Consider the following 23355-nt stretch of genomic DNA (forward strand, 5'->3'; position numbering starts at 1 on the left):
GTATTAAAGTAATATTCTTTAAATTCTTGTAATATTCTGATTTTTCATGTTTCTAGGGCTTATGGTTACTTTGTCATCCAAGCAGAGTTCCAAGTGTACACTCAACCTGGCTACCAATGTTGAGGGGAACATCTGAAGCTCTTACAGAAACCAAGTTGCCTATGTTTTAGCTCTGCACTTAATTTTGACTCCTGAATGACTGCCATCCGTTCAGCATGAACTCTGTAAGCCTAGTGTTGATAACTATTGTTTGTGCCTTACTCAGGATCTGAACTTCATTACTTTTCTGTGGACTGCATGAATAGCGTCTGGTATAATTTCTTAGTGATTTGGACTCATCCTCACCAGCGCAAGCATTTATGTATACATATACATTTTTTTATTGCCATAACAGATGCAATATTTGTTGCTTGTTCTTTTCTGACATTTTGTGTAGTTCATGTTATGTTTTGCTCTTCCAGTTTGAAATAACTGAATGCCTGACCTTCCCTTACAATACAGTTTATCCTACTTCTCAACATAAGGCAAAGGTGAGAATTCCACTGAAAACCTACAAACAAATCTAAATCATATAATTGCCCCATATACCAGCATTTTTTTCTGAGATTTCATACATTATATCTTACTTTTGCAAAAAGGATATTTAGATAAAATTAAAATTATAGTGTTGCTTCAACAGTATACTCTCACCACTGTTCCAATAAGCCATATCTGTAATTGGAAAAATGTTGTTCTTTATGTGCCCACTGTGGTTGTCACATTGCTTCCTCACCTTTGGCTCCTGTGTTCTAATGCAGTCTGAAATGACCCTGATGATCATTTAGCTTTCTGTAGACAGGTCAAATCCACTCTCTTTGGTTACTTTCTGGCCCAAAGTTGCTTTAGTCTCTGCATACTGTTAAGGCATTTCTAGAGCATCTGCTGCTACCGCTGTCATGACACCCTGAATTGCGTAGAAATAGTTAGAAAATGGATGGCTGAATCATAGATATGTGTTATGAATAATCAAGACAATCCCTCTTCTCAAATGGCTCTTAGTATTTTACAGCAATTTATAAATGCAAAATGGGGCACATTACAGAAATGACTAAACTGTTTTTAGATATCAATATTGATATTATTGCCTGGATAGTTATTACAACACAAGAGGTGACTTCCAACTGTCTAATACAGGGGTAGGCAACGTCGGTCCTGGTGAGCCGCAGTGGCTACAGGTTTTCATTCCAACCCAATTGCTTAATTAGAAACCAATCATTGCCAATCACAGACCTTATTTAATTTTATGGCTTGTTAGTCTGTGCAATGTAAGGCTCTTATATCGTAGATTTTTTTCCTTTCCAAAGATATCATCCAAATGATATGAAGCCTAAAACAGATCATTTTCAGTCTGCCACATTTTTCTATTAAGTGTTTTATTAAATCAAACAGTGCATGATGAACACACACAGATGTAATTGGAAAAAAGCTAGCTGGAGAACTGCTGGCTGCTTTGTCTTTTACGTCTTATTGCTAATAAGGAGCAATTAAAACACTGAATGCAGCAGTTTAAGATTGAAATAAGCAATTAAGGTTGGAGAACCTTAACAAGCGAGACCACTAAAATGAAGCATCAAAATGTCACTTAAGCAATATGTGCTTCATCAGCAATAATTGAGTTCTCGTTAAGGAACTGGGTTGGAACAAAAACCTGCACATACTGTGGCACTCCAGGACCGACGTTGCCTACCCCTGGTCTAATACAGTATTGATTGAGATTTTAGATGTTAGCATTTTAATTCCAGATCCACACAGTATAACTTATGCCTTTTTTCCACAGTGAACACTATGGTTTCATCTAAGACAACACACACATTTCAAAGAGCAACAAAATAGACACTTATATTTAAATGCTGTGCAATATAACAACGTATCACATAGCATATAATAAACATTCAGTATGAAGATGATAAACATGGGGAAGACAGTACCGGAATTCTTTGTGGAATTGTAGCATATTATTTAGACTCAAATACTTTCCTTATTATTTTATTATATATAACTGATGATTTAAGATAGATAGACTGTTCTTTATTGATCCCTGATGGAATATTCAGTTGCTCCAGCACCAATATACAACATGAAAATAATGTTTAACAGTAAAAAAAACAAAGTGGAATGCACAAAACTATACACTCGACAGTCCATATTTAATGTGCAGTTTCCCCAAAGAAATATTGTCTTTATGTCAGAGTGTCTATTATAGCTGGCTAGGATGAAGAGTGACATGATGGGAGGAGGCCCTTTATAGTCTCATGTTTGTGGGCAAGAAGGGCCGATGTACAGCAGGACCTCATTGAACACTGTGGTGGATTGAACCAGAGACTAAATGTGCTCCACAACTGCACATCTTGGAAAGCATGTGCAGAATTAGACATAATGGCCTTTAATTTTGTCATCTTTTCCATCACAGTCTCCAGTAAATCTTAGCTGGAAGAAACATATTATTTTGCAGAGCTCTGACTTAACTGCTTATGCCTTACAGTACAATGAGCCTGTAATAAAACTGCAACAGCTGGCCAAAGGAAAGCATCGAGCTGCCATATACTGTATGCAGATTATCAAGCTACAGTCCCCCCCGCAATAGAGACTGAAAGCAGAGGGGAGAGTCTTGCAAGTCACACTATTCTGAGAAAGTGTGCCATCTTGTGGACATTCTGAAGCTTCTCAGTCATACAGCTTTACCTTTCTTTTTTGTCCGCGTGATTATTTAGGGCAATGTCTGTACCCTGTAGCTTGTTGACAAAATATGATGTATACATCCTAGCTGTAATTCAATAAATAATAATAAGTAGTATAGGTAAAACACTTCTTTCATAAAATATAAAATGCTATAGCTAGCTTTGTATTTTTAATTAGTTTTGTGAAATAAAACCTGACCTGTTGATGCCGTTATGCTGTTGAATTGGATAACATTGCCATAGTCCTGTGCTACTTAGTTGCTCCAAAATATCAAATAAGGGGTTCTTGTTTGTTGTTCAAGCATCACAGAACTATAATGTCTGTGACTGCTGCCGTTTCTTGCAGACAATTTATTTTTTTGGAATTAACACATTATTCAGTTATTTATTTTTAATACTTGTGTGCTTAAATATTTATATGAAAAAGAGTTTTTACAACTGAGTATTGATAAAATATTAATAGAAGTGTTATTGTACATAGGTTTCCCCGAGGATTAACACAAACATAAAATAATAAAACACATGGTGTCTTGTAGGAACCACAGCAAACAGAGCAGCTATCAGATATTTTCCAGAAGTGACTGGAATTACAAATACTTGCAAGCTTAAAGGTATGTTAGCATCCATTTATAGCATCTCCAACAGACACATCTGGAACAGTACTGGGCCTGTGTACCTGTGGCAAACTACAGGTACTGCATTTTCTAAGTTACGGTAACTATATAAATTTAAGGTCTAAGTGCCTACAATAGCTTGAGTGCTACTTGTTTTTTTTCCATTGACACATTAGATTTCTCCACTAGCAATTGTAAATAAGAATATATAGATTAACTTCTGTGTCAGTTCCCAGGGTCTGGAACAGCATACTTGCATACGTATCACAGTCCTTGTGATACATATATAATATATGTTCCCCCAGAGAACTTCCATTGATAACCTAAAACTTCCCAATCTCTGATATGTATGTTTTGGATGTTTCATCCATCCCTTCTGAGTCAACAAGTCAGTTTGGGTCTCAGCTTTGCCTGCTAGAAACGTCAATATATCGTCAATATATCATTTTGCTAATTCGAATTTTAAAATATTCAGATATTGTCCAGCCACCTTGTGAGTCTCTTAGATTGCGTCCAACTACTGTGTAAAGGTATGATTCCATCTACCTGCATTGAACATTTGCCTTCTTTGCAGGCTTTTGGTTGGTCACATGCTAAACTGACAATGCACATACCAGCCTTGGTTGTCTGTACTTGCACATATGTATTGTGCTGTCAGCTTCATTTGTTTATATCAGGGTTGCAGCTGAGGATGCCTCGTGAATTGTATGGTATTTCACCTGTTGTGCCAACACTGACACAAAGAGATTTTTGTTTAAAAAATAAAAAGGGCATGTTTTTGCATGCTTTTAAAAGCATTAGATAAGCATCTTAAGATAATGGGATCTGTGAACTGTGCTGTAAAAGAAAGGATTTCTGCATTAAATTCAGATTTCATTTATTTAGTCCTCATTACAGATAGTTGTCTCAGAGCACTGCATAAACTTTCAAATCTGTTAAAATACTAATGATAAAATTGAAAACCTATGTATAACAACCTGTCAGAAAGTCATGCAAGACACTTAAGAAACAGAATCTAGTTTAATATAAATATTTGGAAAAATAAATTACTTGGTTGGCCGTTTTCAGAGAGCATCATTGAAACACATGTTTTCCGTTTCCAAGCAACAAGTGCCTTTTTGATTTAGATTGACTACTTACCTCATTATAGCAAACTAAAGAGGCTATCTTGTTGTCACCTTCTGACACTTTTCCTTCCTTCCTATCCTTCCTCCATGGCTGTAAGATAGATCACAGAATAACTTGCTCACAGTTGCAAACTACACTTCTCCAAAAATTAAGGGTGCATTTAATCATCACAGTCTAACATCAAATCAGTTAAGCTTCAGGGATATCACTCTGTCCAGTTAGGAAGCATAAGCGATTGTGAATCAACTTCACCTGCTTTGTTGCAAATGAAAGTGACAACAGGTGAACTGGAGTGGCAACAGCAAGACAAACCCCCAAAAAGGGACTGGTTTTGCAAGTGGTTGGCACAGACAGTTGCTCTCTTCTTATCTTTCCTAACTGATTTTTCTCTAGTTTTGTGTTTTTCTAGTGTCCTTGTCACTACTGGTAGCATTAGGCGGTACTTGCAGCCGATTAAAGTTGCACAGGTAGTCCTGTTTCTCCAGGAAGACCAAGGTCTCAAGAGCATGAAGGAGATACCAGGAGATGGGCCATTACACAAGGAGAGCTGTAAAATATTATAAAATGTTTTTATGTGCTATGTTTCTATGTAATGAAGTGCAATATGGACATTTTGATGAATATAATTCTAAAATAAAATCAGTGGAGTTTCATACAAATGTGAAGCAGGTTAGGTGTTATATGTAGATGCACTGGTGAGTGACAACAAAAGACAAGTGAGAATTTTACCAATAAAAGGGACTTAGTAAAAGGGAGAGATTCAAACATTATTTTTTGTGATTTTTTTCACTTTTCTTTTATTTGGAGTGATTCTTTAGCTTGCACATTGTGCTCAACATGGTCCATTTTTTGCACTCATGTACCTTTTGTTTGTTTAACTTGTGTGTACTTTTCTTTAGTTTAGTTTTTCAGCACTGTGGTGTTTGTTTTGTGTGCTCTTTAGTAGGTAGTTGGTGTAGACCACTACTCCTTTCAAAATGGTTGGCTGCAGGCTCCCCAATTAAATCACTAAATTCAGACTATTTATATAGCCTGCTTGGGATATGAAAGTTATTTTGAATAATGTGAATAGTGTCTGTTACCAGTATTACAATGTTACATCTTTGTCATAAAGATAAATTTACTTTATCTAGAACAACTTGAAATAAGTCAACAAGTGGATTGGTATGGAGGGTGAGAGTATCACAGTGCTTTACTTACCGGATATGTTGATATCATTAACATTGTGAATGAATATTCGAGTTACGGATCTAGCCTTCATTGATACTGTATGTTGTTTCAGGACTGAAAAGAAGGCTGTATAAATTTGATACAGTTCAATATAGAAGAAGTTTGGGCTAAGAATTCTTCAGGATAGTGTTAGAGACTGACAACTGTTATAAGGAACATCACATAATATTCTGAAGCCTAATTTATCTGGCTCATAAGTTCATAAGTTAGTGCAGCATTTTCCGACAGAACTTGCTGCATGTTGGAAATCAACATTATACACATGGTCAGCCCATTGTAGTTTCTACTTAGGCTTTTACTCACACTCACAAAGGGACAATTTTGAATCATCATTCAAACTACCATACATGTCTTATGCTTGTGGGTGGAAATCTGGATTATTGAGACTAAAAAAACCCCATAGAGACATGGGGAAACTGAATACTCCATACAAAGAATAACCTGATGTGGAACACTGAAACTATAAGGTAACATTGCTATGAACTATTCTACATTACTGTCTGAGTAATACTGTTAACATGGAGAAATTATTTAACAAATGAATGTAGTTTTTCACAAGAATGATTGAATGTGACTGATTTTTTTGTGTCTAGGTCATTTCCCCAGTGTAATATGTATTGTATTTCACACATAGAGTGTTAACAGGTATACTGTATACTCTACCTTCATGCTCAAAACACTTTAAATGTTACTCCTCGGGAGAAGCTATGGTTCTAACCAAAAATCCTCCTGTATTACTTCTTCTTGAATAAGTTTCTGCAAGATACTGCAGAATACACGATCAAACAGGATCAAATTCTCAGGTCTCTTCAAAAATTATAAAGCTGGTCCAGTATCCCACAGCTTGTATAGAATCTGCATTGTTCCTCCTGGATTGGAGGTTCAACTTTCGGACAGAATCTTGTTCCAGTACCCTGGCATAAGCTTTCCTAGAGAAGTTGAAGAGTGTGGTTTCTCTATAAGTGGAACACCCTCTTTTCCAAAATGGAGACAACCACTCCAGTCTGCCATTTCTGAGGGTTCCACCTTTCATTAAACAAGATTGTTATTGAAAAACACCCCAACATTATCTACTACATTCAACATTTTCTGTCAAATCTCACCCACCCCTATGGTCTTGGTACTACAGGGTTTTTTACTTACCTCAGTGACTTCAGGCACAAAGTGGCACCCAAACCCAACCAATACTTTTGTCATTGCTTCCTTTGATACCAGCATAGTCACTGGGTTTTGGAGTTCCTCAGAGTGCTTCTTCCAATCTTGACAGCATTCCCAATTGAGATCAACATGTGCCCCACCCACTTACAATAGTCTGGGCAACATCCCGCCTATCCTTCCTTAAATATTTTGCAAGAACCTCTGCCAGGCTACCAGAAGGTTGTTCTCGTAGAGCTCACTAAATTCCACCTACATGCAGGATTTTGCTTTGCGATTTTGGCCTGTCTATATATACTGGATAAACTTGGAGAATATCCAGTATCCTGCCCGGGATTGGTTCCTGCCTTGTGCCCTGTGTTGGCTGGGATTGGCTCCAGCAGACCCCCGTAACCCTGTGTTCGGATTCAGCGGGTTGGAAAATGGATGGATGGATGGATATGCTGCTAATATTGCATGGAAGGCCTATTTTTTCAATTTTAGAGTTTACCACAGGGTCTGCCAGCATGTACTAAGGTTTGTACCATGATAGGCACTGTCAGTCGTGGGGCCTCAACTTTGTGTTCCTGCCTCCACTACTGAGGTCTTCAGCATAGTCAATATGTGATAGATACTGTATTTTTGAGGTGGTGTTTAGTCAGATATTCTAGGAAAAACAATAAATATAAAATTATATTTGATATTTCTAAGATTACTTTATAAATAGGAAATTTCCTGTTTTACTCAGTAGTTATTAAAAACAAGTGGGTAGACTGAGGCCTAATAATTTAGGCATAAATGAAAATTGACAATGGGAATGATCTGTATTTCAGTTTTCTTTACAGCAAAAACATTCCATTTTTTAATTAGATAATTAGATCTAGTACCATAATGACAAGTCATATAATTAACTCTTATCTGCATTTTTTTTTAAATGGTAACTTATTACTTCCACTTAAAATGCCCAAAAGAAGTAACATTCTTTCAGCTCATTATTCCTATAATATACCAAAAAATAAAAAGTGATGGGATGATATAGAAAATGAACATTTGAGGGATAAGAAAATTATATACTATGTGGGGGACAGCCCAGACACAGACAGGTAGACATGATTTTAAAGCACCACACATGTCTATTTACAACTATTTATACCGGTGAAACACACACAACCCAGTGCCGCAGCACCAATCACCCCAAAGTTCTGGCCTCTCACAATGCCTGTACTCTTCTGACCGCCTCCACTCCTCTCCTCCGACTTCCGTCCTTCTTCCACCCGACTCCAGCCATCGAATGGAGGGAGGCGGCCCCTTTTATACACACTCAGACGTGCTTCAGGTGTCTCCTGATGAGCTTCCGCCACCTCTTCCTGGTGTGGCGGAACGTGCTGACTGCGCACCCAGAAGCACTCCAGGTGTCCCTGGTCTTCTTCCCCCCAGCACTTCCAGGTGTCGCGGAAGTCCTATGGCCTGGGCTCCGCATGCATTGGGGAGTCCCCTGGCGGTGACCACAGGCCCCTATAGGGTTGAGCTTCTAAGCTCCGTTCCCGTGGTCCCCAAAGCCACCAGGGCGGTCGCCCCCTCGTGGTCTGGAGGAGGCGTGAGTCCTCCTCCGGTCCTCCTGGGCGTCCCGGCTGGATACCACCCCCAGCCACAACTATATATCAACAAATAGATTAATATCAAAAACAGAATTTGTGAAACAGATAAAAACAATGCCAGTAAGGCCCAAATAGTATGTTATGCAACATACTGTATGTGTTTGGGTGTATCCAGCAGCCATACCTCTTGCACTTCAAAACAGGTCATCCAACCATACAGGAAAAGCTTGGGTTTCTGCAGGAAGAGGTATTGGTGAGGACAGCAAGGGGCACTTACCCTGTGGTCTGAATGTGGATACTGATGTTGCAGTGCAGTGATGGGATCACTGTGCTGTAAAAATGACGCCGCCCTTTGGATGAGATGTAAAACTAAGGTTCTGACTCTCTGTAGTAATAAAACATCCCTTGGCATCCTTCAATAAGAGTAGGGAATATTCTGATATCCAGGGTAAATGGCCCACCACCTAGTCATGCTGACCCTCTAATCATCCCCTGTTTCTAATTGGCTATCTCTCATCACTTCGCTGAAATGCTTTAAGTAGTGAAAAAAGTGCTATATAAATGTAAAGAATTATTATTATTATTATCATCACATCTTGTGTCTGGACAAGAGTTGATTTCCTGTATTGTGTTTTAATTGTGAGCCCAGTTGTGAGCTTTGCAGTAAGGAGACTGTGGAAGATTGTAGGTTCGCTTCCCGGTTCCTCCCTGTGTGGATAGCGCTTTGAGTACTGAGAAAAGCGCTATATAAATGTAATGAATTATTATTATTATTAAAATGGCAAGGAGGATGGTGGATTTGTTTGGGTGGTGTGGGCCTTTAAAATTCCTCTAAATTCAAGGAAGACACACATTGGTGGTAGAGACATAAGTTGTCATGCCAATGCAATAACTAAGACACTTTCCGTATCTCTTTCCTGCAGTATGCCCTAGGACCTTATTAGCATGAATCTTCAGTGTAAGTAGGTAATGAAAATGGTGAGCAAGGAAAAACAGAAATGGCAATACCTCCTGGCCCCTAGAGGGAACACTTTCCTAGAAGTATAGTGCAGAATTATAAAGTAAAAGGGTGCAAGATACAGCAGGAATCTCTTGGTAGAGCTCTAGCTTAGTGTCCCTGGTAGAACTTTAGGCTTCCCCCTGAATCGGGGATAACTGTAAACCTAAGCAGAAGTGCCCCAGGATGGGATATAAAGCTGCCTCATTACCAGAACTCTTTGAAGATGGAGTTGGGAGGAGAGGAAGGATATGGAGTTGACCCATTGGAGGAAGAGAGCCTAGAGACACAGAGAAAGAATGAAAAGCTTAGTGTTTTCCAGTCTGCTGTTAATAAGTACATATGGGGAACATTTTTTTCTTTTTTTTTACATTTTTTTTCAAAAGACCACATGTTTTGATTTACTGATTGAAACTCATTGTTTTGTTACTGACAGTTTTAACAAAGAAATATCTTGTGAGTGAGATGTAGACAATGAGACACACATTATGGTGTAGCAAAGAGGACAAAACATATTTCATTATTTGTGGCCATCGGTTTTCCTCAATAAACTTCACTGCAAAGATGCACATTAAAACTTCAAATGCTTTCACAACCAACGAATATTACTTCTGAAAGCAAACCTCTTGTCTTTATGTGAAGAGTTGCCTCTTATGTCAGAATGTACTAGAATGATAACAGTTTAAATTAATTAAGGATCCCAAAATTATTGCCTGATATTTGTGGTAACTATTTTTATTTTGGAGAGACAGCATATCTGTGGTAGGTTGTATTTTAGCTGCATATTAAAGTGGAATGGTGGCTTAGCGTGGCTGCCTCATGGCTTCAGAATCCTGGGCAGATATTAAATGTGATTTGTGTGGGGTTTTTTTTCTAATTTAAGCAGTATTTCAGATTAGGTTAACTGATGATTCAAAATTAGCTCTGTAACTTTGTGTGTGTATGAATGTACTTGTGATGGACTAGCATCACATCAAAAGGGTGCTTCTGGCTATCTGTGAATGAATACAAATGTGGTTGTGCTAAAGTCTATTCTGTTAAAAATCACACCATGTAGCCAAGATGCAAGCAGTTTTATAAGGGGTTAGACACAAAAAGAATTTAAAATGTTAAAATGGCTGGCATGCTGCAGCCTATAATGCACTAACATCTGACAAAACAGAATATTACACTACTGAGTGCCGCAAGATATTCCAGTGGTTTATGTTGCAAAGTTTAAAAACTGATGAGATTAAAGGAACTATACGTTTTTTTCACACAAGCAACATCTGAGATAAAGACAGAATGAAGCAATTTAATAAAAGATTTCCTGATAAAAACTGAGCATCTATCAGAATATGGCATAAAGTGCTGAGATTCATTTAAGTTTAAGTTTTTCATCACATGTACACAGTCTCCACAGACTAGTGAGAGCATTATTTATTAACACAACATACAAAGTGCACAATTAATACAACAGTAGACAATAGATACAAGTACACGCATGATGTATACTCAAGCAGTTGTCAGTACGAGTGTCTGTTCAGTAGCCTTATGCCTCATGGATAAAAACTGTCTCTCAGTCTAGTGGTGCAATGGCTAAAGGTTCTGTAATATTTGCCAGAATGGAGAGATAAAAGTGACTCTTTAAGAAAGCAGATGTCTATAATAAAACTGTTTGCCATTCTAATGCAACATGTGTTACATATGTCCTGCACAGAAACAATTGTTGTTTTCATAAATATTTTGAGGAGCTTATGAAAAATACGTTTTTAATTAAGACAACCATGGTCTTCCCCTCACATCAGAAACTATTCCTTCAACCCATCACATACTGTTTCACATACATTAAACTGCACTCTTATCTGACTTATCGGCTTTTATAAGACTGCTTCTATCCTACCTACACATTCTGCCTTTTACAAGCAAGTAGAAAGGTTTAACAAAGGAGCCTACACTAATTTTATGAAGTGAAAAATTGCCTGAGAGTAAACATTAGCTGTGACATTATCCTAGCATAGCTTTTGCTGTGAGTGTTTGACTCAACGACACGTTCAGCCCCCTCAAAGTACTAAAATGATTTGTATTCCTTTTAGAAATTTATTTGTTTGGCTGAAGAAAGCACAGACTTGGAGCTATGGGATAAATTTAACTTAATGACTCATTTTGCAATAAAATGTGTGCTTTGTTGTTTAAGTAATGTGAAGAACTATTTAGTTATTCTGACCTCTAAGCTACTCTGTATTTTTTCTTAAAAAAATATCTTCATGCTAGTGTCCTGATGACATTACCCTTCTAGTGCCATAACCATCTCTCCCAGTTCTGTTATAGATTACCATTAAAATATGAACAGTGCAGCATGTTTCCCTTGCCTTTTTTCATTTTGAGACAGAGTTTTGTAAATTCTTGCCTTGGATTTTTTTAGCCGTTTTCTTTAGCTCTGAACCTGGTATAACCAATATGGATAAATGGATTCTTGAAAGATGACAAATATTCACTTTATATTTTATTTTAACAATTGTCCAAGCTATTTAAAGTATGCCTATGTAAGTTGGCCTGTTGAAAATTCTGAATCCACGCCAAGTGTGAATGCATTTATCTCAATTACCACACACATTGTTTTACTGGCATGTATTTTAACAAGGAACCTTTTAAGCTTCGCTTGAATATCAGGGTATTACATGTCAGCAGAATGTACTCACTTTTTTTAATATCTGTTTCATTGAAATCAACCCTGAGGTAATAGATGAAAAAAATATATTAGTCTACTTAAAAACAGCAAGTGCATAACATTAATGATGACTGAGGAAAAGTAGGCTGTTGTGAAATTCTAAGAGCAGGATCATAAGTGGTTTTTATTTTGAAAGGTAATTATTCCATCCTTTCATTTCCACATGCTTTATTCTATTCTGTTTTAAAGAGTAAAGATATAAGGCTGATATCTGCCCATAATGGGATGCTAGTTTGTAATAAGCTAGATAAATAAGCAATCATATATATATATTCATTCTGGCAATGGCAGCCATCTTAACAGAATGTCTCAGGTCTACAGTTTGAAAGTGTAATCCATTTTGAAAACCCATGGAACTGGAGAGATATGCAAGTTTTACTGACAAAGCATTTCAGTCTAGAGTCTAAAAACTTAAAATCTTTAAATCAAGTTGTCTCACAACATTGAAATTACTCTTAAAAATGTCAATAACCAATGGGAAAATATTAATATTTAATTATACCACAAACTGATTGTTATACCATAAATCAAATTTATTGAAATACGCTTTTCTGTTTCAACAATCAATGTGAAGCACAACGGGTGAAGCAACTTCACCCAGTCGCCCACAATTTCTGTTAGGCTCCCAGGCAATAGGTATTTCCATAACTAGCTGTGACAGTTATCTTTGCCAGTCTGTACTGCCAATGCTGAACAATTGACACATTGCTTTTGCTAGAGGATTTGAGTGACTTATTGTAGACAAGTGCTCTATAAAAATAAAGCTGAACATTTACTAAAAAAACCAATTCAGTATTATCTCAAAACATATCAAGTTCAAAAAAAAGGAACCTAACACTTTCCTTTGTTCTTTCACAGCTCTTGTGGTGAGATTCCTTACCCGACGGTTTATCTGGGAGTACGATCCAACTTTAGGTAAGTAAGACCAGTTAAATTGTGGCCAGTTTCAGAAAATTATTTGAAATGAAAAATTGATCTGATTGTTTAATTTCACAATATAATTACTTTTGCTAAGCCTCTTTCTTCATAGGCCTATTATGTTTTAACTCTCTGTATTAAACCTAAATGCTCTTTTTTGTGGAATGATTAGTGGTATAAATAAATATATTGGAAACATTTCAATCAGTTTAATGGACTTTTTTATTTTTCAGTAATGCAAACACATATTACATGAAATGTCTATAATTACATGACTTTTCTAGTTGTTACTCAAGTTAAATGAACTGGTGTTAACATCTAAAAATGGTACCTGGAGATACTAAATTTGTTAATCTGGTTATTAGAATCATTTGTTTATTCTGTAACTGAATGACAGGCTGACTCTTTTGTCAATAAGAAACCATTTATATTTTGAATATTTTTAGTTACTTTGAATGCTGAGTCCCCTAAAAGTTTTACTCCATTTGTTTTTTTCCTTATATTTGAAAAATAGTTTTCATCTACAACAGCTGCTTGAAACAGTAGGTTTGTTTGTTAGTCACATTCTTACTGTTTTGGGTCTGAGAAGCCATTTTTAAGCAATTTACTAAAGGAATCTTTTTATGAAAGAAGGGAAATATCATCATCGCTTGTGTGGTGGTTGTTTGATGTCACCTTAAACACAAAGCAATTGAAGTTAATTTAAAGACAGCGTACATTTCAGATTAGCTTTTATGGCATCATCAGATATTGAAAAAATTTGTAAATGAGATGCCTAAGTAGCAGCAAATGGCAGTATGTGGCCTTAAAACAAGTGCCAGCTAAAGTGTGTCTTAAAGATATGGTGTGGTTTACAGCCAGAGTTATGCATTTAATATTTATTGAAATACATGACAGACTGTTAGTTTTAGTTTGATTGATTTGTTTACAATCTAGGCTTCTGAAAACTGTATTATTAATAGTATTATGAATATTATGAAATAATATACAGTATATTAAACAGCTTACATAATGTATAGCCCAACATCTTTTAAAAGAACTCAGTATAGTTAATAATGTGTTATTAATTGTTAAAAAATATTTGATTACAAATACTTTATAGCCTTAAAAATGACTTTACTATAGTAAGCCTTAGTATTAAAACCTCCAAAATCATCTTTGTTGAACTGGTGTTATATTACTTATTATAGCAGTTTTTAAATTAAGACCACTGTAGGTGAAATTGATGCTTTGATGTCCAATTAGCGATGTAACAATATAAGCAAGAAGTTTATAATTAAAAACGATTTCAAAATAATGGAGTCGATTGCTGCCTTTGTCTGGAGTGATTTCACATTGCTTATTTGATAATATCCATTCTACTGTTAAACATGTGTCACCTTGAGGCAGGTAGCCACATAATTTGCACTCTCTGTGCCTCTCACCAAAATTCACCATTCCTCTCCCATTTCTCAAAAGTAATCACTTATTCATTATGCATTTTGTTTGAAATAGTTGAAATGGAGCAGCTAGAGATAATACAGGGAATTCTGGTCTTGAATAAAAGCATCAAACTCTTAATTATGGTACTCAAAGGCTGAAATCAATATGATAAAAATATACCAAGCAAAATCTACCAAAGAGGTGAGAACTCTTAAAGTAATTTTTCCAGCAACATTTGAGCGATTTAGAGTACTGGCATTGAAGAAATAATATTAAGTAGTGGGCTACCTGAAGGAAGTGATAGAAGTGATTCAATCAGTTTTATCCTATGACAGCTCTTACCTCTGGAATTGCATGAACTTGTACATTTATGCTGCAGATTCTTGATTTTTATTCTGGTCTTGGGTTATTGTCATTTTGTTTCTCCTGCATACAAAATTAGTGGCATGTTTTAAATGAATGCAAGATTCTGTTTTCCTTTCCTGACTTTAGAGCTTATGTCAATCAGAGAACAAAGGGTTTTAACCTGATAATCCTTAGGGCTAAAGCAGTGGACCTACAGACTACAGGCTGATATTCAACTCTTCAAACTGCCACTTTCCCTAGCAGTCATCTGAGGTTATGAAATATTTTTCATGGCGAATGCAAAAGGAAAAAAATAGAGAATGAAACTACCAAAATATATTCAGTTTGTTTTGCTCTTTTTTCTTGATTTTTTCTTGCCAGTGTCATCACATATTTTTATTGTTTTTAACATGTCTAATTTCTCACTTTCTTCCTATCAACTGAAAGTTCTTTTCATACATTCTACTTCTGCCAAACTCCTTCTAGGTGTCAAGTGAAAATTCACATCTAAATTATTCATCAGCTTCGTTCCTAAACCATATTTATTAAGACCTCTGGGCAGTGTGTATTAACAAGGCACTACCATTAACCAGTTTTTTCAACATCCCCTTTATTTCTACATTCATCTTCTTCTTTCCTTTTATATAATTGGCGTCTGGCTTTTCCTAGTTGATACTGTCACTGTTTGGAGGTTAAGTTTATATTTCTACTGGCACACCGCTTTTGTTAATACTTTTATAATACTTTCCACTAAGTCCACGTCAATGAAAAGGGTGTAAAAATGTTTAAATACGCAGCTTATAATTAACTGGTATAACATGTTTATGTGTAAAATTTGAGCCATAGGGCATAAAACAAACTGACATATTTGATAGTTTTTAATTTAAATTGAATTAAGTTTTTCATTCTCTTCCCTGTGTCTTTTTGGTAGAAAGATTATTGTTACATCTCTCTCTATATATAAAATCCAACGTCTGTCTGTCTGTATGTCTGTCTGCTTTTCATGAGAGAGCTACTTAACGGATTTAGATGGGGTTTTTTTCTATAATTTGCTTGAACGTTTCGCTTGATTTTGCAACTTCTCTCATCACACTAAGTAATATAGTTTGGTTGTGGCAGCGATTTATTCGTGCAAATCCGAGAGACAGGCTGTGGGCTGTGGGGAGGGGGAGGCAGGACCTCAGGAGTGGGGAGCCAGGTGGAGCCATCCTCACTCACATACCAGCCTCCATTCAAGTCGCTGTACCTCTCGCCACGTGTTGGAGCATACCTTGCCTCCACTTAGCTAGCGATACCTGTTTGTTCAGCAGGCGTTATTATCTAGAGATTGTTAAAGAGTAACGTTTGACATTTTTGAGAGAGAGAGATCACAGATATGTCTGTTTTAGATGGTACTTGCTCATTGGCAGAGATATCACAGCCATGTGCTCTTCCCCCCACGTGGGGGACGTTCTCCCATCAGAGCTTAACACAATCACATACAGTGGCAACGTTTGACATTGGAGTGTAGCTACCTTCTGCTTAGCCAGAGATACCTTGCCAACTTTTTACATTTTTGGCAAAGAGATCACAGCTAAATTCTCGCCCCTGATAGCAAAGCCAAAAATATTGTACATCAAGAGGCCCTCGGATACGAAAGCTATCAATATATATATATATATATATATACAGTGGAACTTCGGTTTGCGAGCATAATTCGTTCTGGAAACGTGCTCGTAGTGCAAAGCCCTCGTATATCAAAGTGAATTTCCCCATAAGAAATAATGGAAACTCAGATGATTCGTTCCACAACCCAAAACTATTCATATAAAAATGATTAATACAAAATATAAAGTAAAAATACATAAAACAAATTAACCTGCACTTTACCGTTGAAAAGAATCATGGCTGGTGTGAGTGAGTTTCTAAACTCTTGTGGGATTCCACCCAACGGGATGACACGCGGAAGAGCGTCCCAAAGCAATCGCAGTCTCCCAGCGCTGTAGCAGTTCGCTGTAAAAGCGAATCTGAAAAGATCGCGGACATGCTATAAGCGCCTGCTGTCGATGGGTGATACAAGGAACAAGGAACATTATAAATGTGCAGGGCACTGCCTGACTGCTGTGTCTGTTTCAAGCTGAATAAAGCTGGTGTTGACTCAGCTTTGTGTCTTAGTGTGCAAGACGGGGACTCGCACGTCACAGCACACATGCGCGCAAGCGAGCGAGCACACACACATACACACGCGCGCGCACACACAGTCACAATGCTAATGCTGTAGTAAATAGTATACGCTCGTACAGATGTTTACTATGAGTGAGGCACGCCGACTCAGACAGAGAATAGGAGACGATTGCTCACAATCCCGCAGCGAGAAAGAGAAGAAGCATCAGTTCAGTTGTGATCACATGACGCTCAGCAGACAAAGAGTATACATACTACTCGTACTGCAAGACCTCGCTCGTTTATCAAGTCAAAATTTATTAAAAATTTTTGCTCGTCTTGCAAAACACTCGTAAACCAAGTTACTCGCAAACCGAGGTTCCACTGTGTATATATATATATATATATATTTATTTATTGATTTTTACAGTTTGTCCTGTTTCACTACTACGCAGGTGGAGTTGCAGGGGACAGCTAGTTTACTTAATAAAAACAAAAAAAGACATTTTGATTTGTCAGTGTCTGTGCAAAAGCCAGACAAATAGGATGCCAGTTCGTCGCGAGGAACACTCACCAATACAGCCAAACTTGGGCCTATTTAGAAACATCAATTAATCTAACATTCACTCACAGTAAACATACATGGAGAATTCAACACAGGTAATGACTGGCCAGTATAGCAATACAGTATTATCTAAATCTGCAAGCAGTGCACAGCCACATTTGTGCTATACTGCAAATGCCAAGTAACTGTGTTTCTCAAGTACCATGCGTGTTTTGATTTTACTTAGCATCTTATATTTTTGCGATAGAAGTATCTAATATATTCTAATCTTGGGATTTTCAACCAGCATGCCATGTCACCCTAGGGTGTCACAACAATAATCCAGGGCTGCCACAGAAGCAGTTGTTAATTAATTAAGCCAGCATTTTTTTGACATGAATGCTGCTGGTACCCAAGATTTTAAAGTGAAAACAATTAGAGTTAGGCTGAGATTAGAAAGATAACATGTCTACTATTGCAGCATGTTGAGGGCTGCAGGTTGTAGGTTAGCTGAGTTATGGGTATTAGTTTGGGCTTTACTTCAGAAAATATAGTGTTTCACTTTATTGAAACTCAGCAAAATTCAGTGTTTTAGTTCCTGTCTGTCAGCCCAGCTTGCAAGCAGGATAAACTCCAAAGCCACTCCTAGTAACCAACCATCGAGGCTGAGGGGCTGCTGCTTGCCTGCTTCTGTATGTGTTGGTGCCATTACATGGTGATCCCTTCGTGTGTGGGGATATATACAGATGGGACTCCATCAATGATTGGTTCAGTGAAAGGACTTGAACTTTGGTGAAGAAAGAAATAACACACTGCTTTCTCCATTGTGAAATACAATGAGTTGTAAAATGTATTAGACACTGATTTAAAAATAGCTAAGTATATACCGAGTAGACCTCTTTAATACCGTCTATTTGGCAAGAAGTTGGGTCTAAGAATGGTAATCTTCTTCTTCTTCACTAGGAAGCAAGATGAGTATCTAATAGAAATGGGTATCTATAAAAAGACAAAACGCGTTGTTATAAGGGTTTGAACTGAAGGATGAGGTATTTTTAACCCTTCACAGACAAGACCAATTCTGTATGTCACTTACAGGTGATACTTGGATTGCAAAATTATCATACTAGGTTGATAGCTTTGAACATTTAAACATAATTAATTCCAACATTCAGGAAAAGCTGACAATATCTTATCTTCCACTGATCCAATCAAAACTTTGAGGGACAAGTTTGGCTTGTGGATCGCCATGGTGGAACAAGTCAATATACTGTATACTGTATGTTATCACATGTTTCTGCAACAGAGATTGAACAGATCATGCCATTGAGAATCTTGAAGTATAGGAAAAATAGTTTTGTTTTCCAAACTTGTATACTGAATAGTAGCCATATAAAAATATGGGTTGAGGACCCCTTCGGTATCAAGCTATTCTAAGCTCAGTATCACATTGAAAAATAAATTATTTGAAGTGTGTAGTTATGATAGCATACAATTCAAACATAAAGAAGTCCTTCTTGAAAAATTATGGATAGAAATGAAGAATGAATAGCCTTGTATTAAGGAAAATCTCTAGTAATTCTGCTACAAATGTTTAAAATTTTATATGTGCGAGTTAGGAATTCCTGCAAGAACTAACATGATAGAAAGACTACAAAATGATTGAGCAAGTAATGAGAGTATGTCTCTCCAGTATTCTACCTAATTTAAAAAAGATCTGTGAATCATCTGTCAGGTCTGAATATCTTACTGAAAAGCTACAGTCACTAACTAGGTTAGTCTGTTTAGTTTATCTCATAGTCACCTATGGTTAATGGATATGCAGTGTCCCTAAAGATGTAATAAAGTTTATGCCTCTGATGACACTGGATAACGGTGTAATTGGGAAGAGCATCTACCAGAAAATTGCCTACAGGTGCCACAAAATAAAATAAAATGAAGAACTTAAGGGTACCATCGTTAAAAAAAAAAAAAAAAAGGTTGAAAACCACTTCTATTCCATGTACATCTAACAAACCTTTGATGTTGACTATCTTCAAAATTAGAATTGAAGGAAATCTGATAGATATATTTCCATGGTCTTAGCACAATAAAAGCAAACAATTGCAGTATAATTTAAATCTAGAAAGTAACATTGTGTGAAAGTAAAAATAATAACATTTAAAAAAGATAAAACTAACAAAAATAAAAGTAATTTTATATTTACCAGACAGTAACAGGGTTGGATAGATTTAGACTTAATATAACAGCCATGATTATACTGTGTGCACTTTCCTTGATCTTTGCCTTTTACGTTTGATCTTGCACTATATCAATGTTCATCTTCCTAGTCTACTTTCATCCTGAGAAATAGCAATACTAATCAAAGTCTGCATTTTATTTTAAGTATTGGAAACATTTGTATCATTAGTAAATTTATTTTCTTTTCGATTACCAGCCCAGCTTGCCTAATTCTTTATCCCAGTGCTGTTTTGCATTGTAAAATGGTAATTGTTAGTTAAAGGAAAAATCAATTAATATTTATTTATGTTATTTTTTCAATACATAGGTTATGAGGCCGCTAAAAGAGGGATTTTCTTGCATACACTTTACTACAATAAAATGGCAGTTTTGTGGCTCATGTTTCAAGTTTTAGATGAGTTAGAAATAAAAAAGGCTTTGAAGGCCAAACGTGTAACCTTACTGAAAAAGTTATAATAATGACATGTATTATCATTATGTGAAAAGTGACACTTATTTCCCATTCTAAATTACACATAACAATATTTTGTGATAAAACTGTTGAAGATTTGCAAACACTGAATGTATTATTTCACATTCTTTTTATCCAGAAAATGCTTTAAAGTGTGTTGTTATGCTACTCTTATTAGTTAATGCATACTGACAGAGTATTGCCAAAATTTTCTTAGCAGGCCAAATCTCTGTTCTTTGTACAGTATATGTGTACGGTATTATTTTACTTGATCTCTTCTCTAAGTGCTTTATCCTTATCTGTATGTTTACTATCCCAGCTGGACATCAAAGGAAGCAAAAAAAGAAAAAAATAATTACACCTGATTGAATGCATGTTATAAATGTAACCAAGACTAAAATTACATAATATGAATTCTCGGAACTAGAGCTGTAAGAGTTTCTTCAAAACACTTTGAACTTACTAACTTGTCATTAACTTTAAAGTAACTCTAAAAAAAATTAATCAGGTCTGGAAATTAAAATAAGCATAGTGGACAGTGTTAAAACCCCTATGTTTTTCTACCTAGATCTATGTTTTTCTGCTCCTGTCTATGTTTCTATGTTTTTGTTTCCCAAGTCTATGTTTTTTCATCACAAATCATTTATTTCTTTTAGCACAATTCTTGAAGTACAGTTTCTTGTATACATATATTTCTTGTTTCATACATCTTAACAAAAATATATCAAACTCTCTAAAATGTAATTACTAGTCTGTGTATAACCAAATTAACTTGGTGATTGTGATTGGTGACATATGCCTTGACGTCACATCCTGCATAGTGCACATGCCTTAATGCCAGTCAGTCGTGCTACACTTGAATAACACCAAAATACTGTTATCAAGGACATTAAAGAAGGACGGTGCCATAAACGATGTTGTGAGAAACTGAAAAAGTACAAACAGGAAAATTTAAAGTTAAAGTTGTTGATTTGAGTGAGAATGAGTCCTGTTTAATGTTTTGGTCCCAAGCTTGAATTTGACATTTCCTGCTTATCAGGAATATGATAGTTTTTTTGACACTTAGATTTAATTGGCAGACATGTGCTATGTCTATGTTTTTCTGTGTTTATTTATTTACATGGTCTATGTTTTTCCTAAAAGTCAGAGTGCCAAAACTGATGGTGGATAAGAGAATATGCATTGTTTCACTACTAGATATATGTACTTTTTAATTGGACAGGTTTATTTATTTGTCAATTCAGTTTTCAAACTTCCATACTGTACAGTATTTGAGTTTATATTTATAAAGAACATATTACACTCGGTAGTCACTTTATGCAGTACACCCATTTACTATCAGGGGTCTCATTTTGTATTCATCATGGAATTAATTTTTCAACACATGGATTCAACAAGGTTCACCAAGGTTGGTTTATGGTGGCTTAGCAGCATAGCAAAGATCCTAAAGATTTTTTCCAGCCACTCATGCATGCTACAAACTTCCCAATCCACCTAATTCATAAAATGCCTTGTGCTCTGTTGGACTGAAGAAACAGAATGAGAGCGATCCTACACTAGTCATCATTAGATACAAGGCATGAACAATACTAGGAATGTGGGAGGAAACCCATGTAGACAACATACAAACTCCACACAGGGAACACTCAGTGGGGGAAAAAAACCCTGGTCTTCTTCTTGCGAAGCAGCAACATTACCACTGTGCCACCCTTGTTAATTGTCATTATTTAGATATAATTAAGGACGCAACTCTGTAGAAATGAGGTAAATAGGAAATGACAAAAGGGAGTCAAGAATTGAAAGCTATGGCCAAGATACAAATATTTCTAAACTCCTTATAAACATAAATCTCACACTGCTTTGCTTTTCTGAGCATAGAATAAGAAGAAACATATGACCAGCTAATTAAATAATGAGATCAATTAAAGGTAAAATGACTCACTGATTATGGTTGGAACAAAAACCTGCAGCCAGTAAGAACCACTGGTTTAGTACCTAGCCTTGCACTGGCCAAACATCTTAACTGTGTCTTCATTCTGCATACTGTATATAGAGATGCAAACATATGATTGGTTATTTGGAGAAGCAGGAAATTTGCTTTAACCTAAAAACTGAAATACATTAAGAATAATGTAATAAATTTTGAAATAGACCTGTGGTCTATAAAAATCTGGCAAGTAAATTGTTAACAGCTTTTAGTAATAATAACTACAGTGCTGCATGTAATTATGTTATGTACCACCACAGGTTATAATCCACATGTATTGCATCTTTTCACATTGCACTACAACTGTATATGCCACTTGTACTCTTATCTCACCAAAGTTTTAATTCCATATTAATATTCATAGTGGCTTCATAAATCATTATGCACTAAAGCAGATAGCTTTTTCTTCTTCCTGCTGGAATGTCCTATCTCAATCTGTGTTTCTTTATCTCTCCAACTTTTGACAATTCTTTTTTGTTTATTCCTTAATACTGGTCATATCTGTCTATGTCACTGTTTCCTTGCTTACTGCCAACATAAATCAAACTTTATTCAGTGCTGTACTACTTTCAGATATTACATTTGGCTTGTGTTTAAAATCAATAGACCCAGACGTTTTCTTGTGTTTTGTTTCCTATAAGAGAAATTACTTCATTATACTATAGATGTTATGGCAAAGACTAGATCGTCAGCAATGCTGTGTGTGCGAATTATATAGAATTTCCAATAGGTGTTAGAACAACTTAGTGAAATTTTGACAAAACCAGCAAGATATATATAAGGAGCTGGGTAGTGTTTAATTTATTATATTTGTTTTCATACTGGAAAAGGTCTTTTCGGTTGCACTAAGCCAAGAATAAGCCAACTTTCTCTTATATGTTTTTAGTTTTATTGTACTGACTGGTTGAAAAACAAGTTACACAGACAATTACATTTCAGTTTCCTGATAAATGCTCCTTATGGTTTAATATGTGAATGTAACCTGTCCTATAATATTCACAAGGCCGACTCTACCATTTAGGTGAACTGAAAGGTTGACTATGTTGGCAAGATTTGGGAGTGGCATTTTTTTTAAACAACATAGGCCCTGACTTACAAACATGATTCAATACACCTGATAAGCTACAGTAGCCTTTTACGGGTGCTCTTCCAAACCCCAGGAGTCAATGCACTCAGCTTC

The 23355-nt window shown here is 36.2% G+C and overlaps 2 protein-coding genes across 2 annotated transcripts in view; one reads left to right on the forward strand and one right to left on the reverse strand.

Moving 5' to 3' along the window:
• LOC114647671 (glutamic acid-rich protein-like) overlaps nt 1-23355 on the reverse strand; it is a 792149-nt gene that overhangs the window by 539371 nt on the left and 229423 nt on the right. The window lies entirely within an intron of this gene.
• Nucleotides 1-23355, forward strand: part of rerg (RAS-like, estrogen-regulated, growth inhibitor) — a 302156-nt gene that overhangs the window by 211965 nt on the left and 66836 nt on the right. Inside the window, exon 3 of the mRNA XM_028804725.2 lies at nt 12987-13043. Coding sequence (XP_028660558.1) covers nt 12987-13043 — 57 coding nt within the window. The remainder of the gene's footprint in view (nt 1-12986; nt 13044-23355) is intronic.

Source organism: Erpetoichthys calabaricus, chromosome 1, assembly GCF_900747795.2.
Source record: "Erpetoichthys calabaricus chromosome 1, fErpCal1.3, whole genome shotgun sequence".
NCBI lineage: Eukaryota > Metazoa > Chordata > Cladistia > Polypteriformes > Polypteridae > Erpetoichthys > Erpetoichthys calabaricus.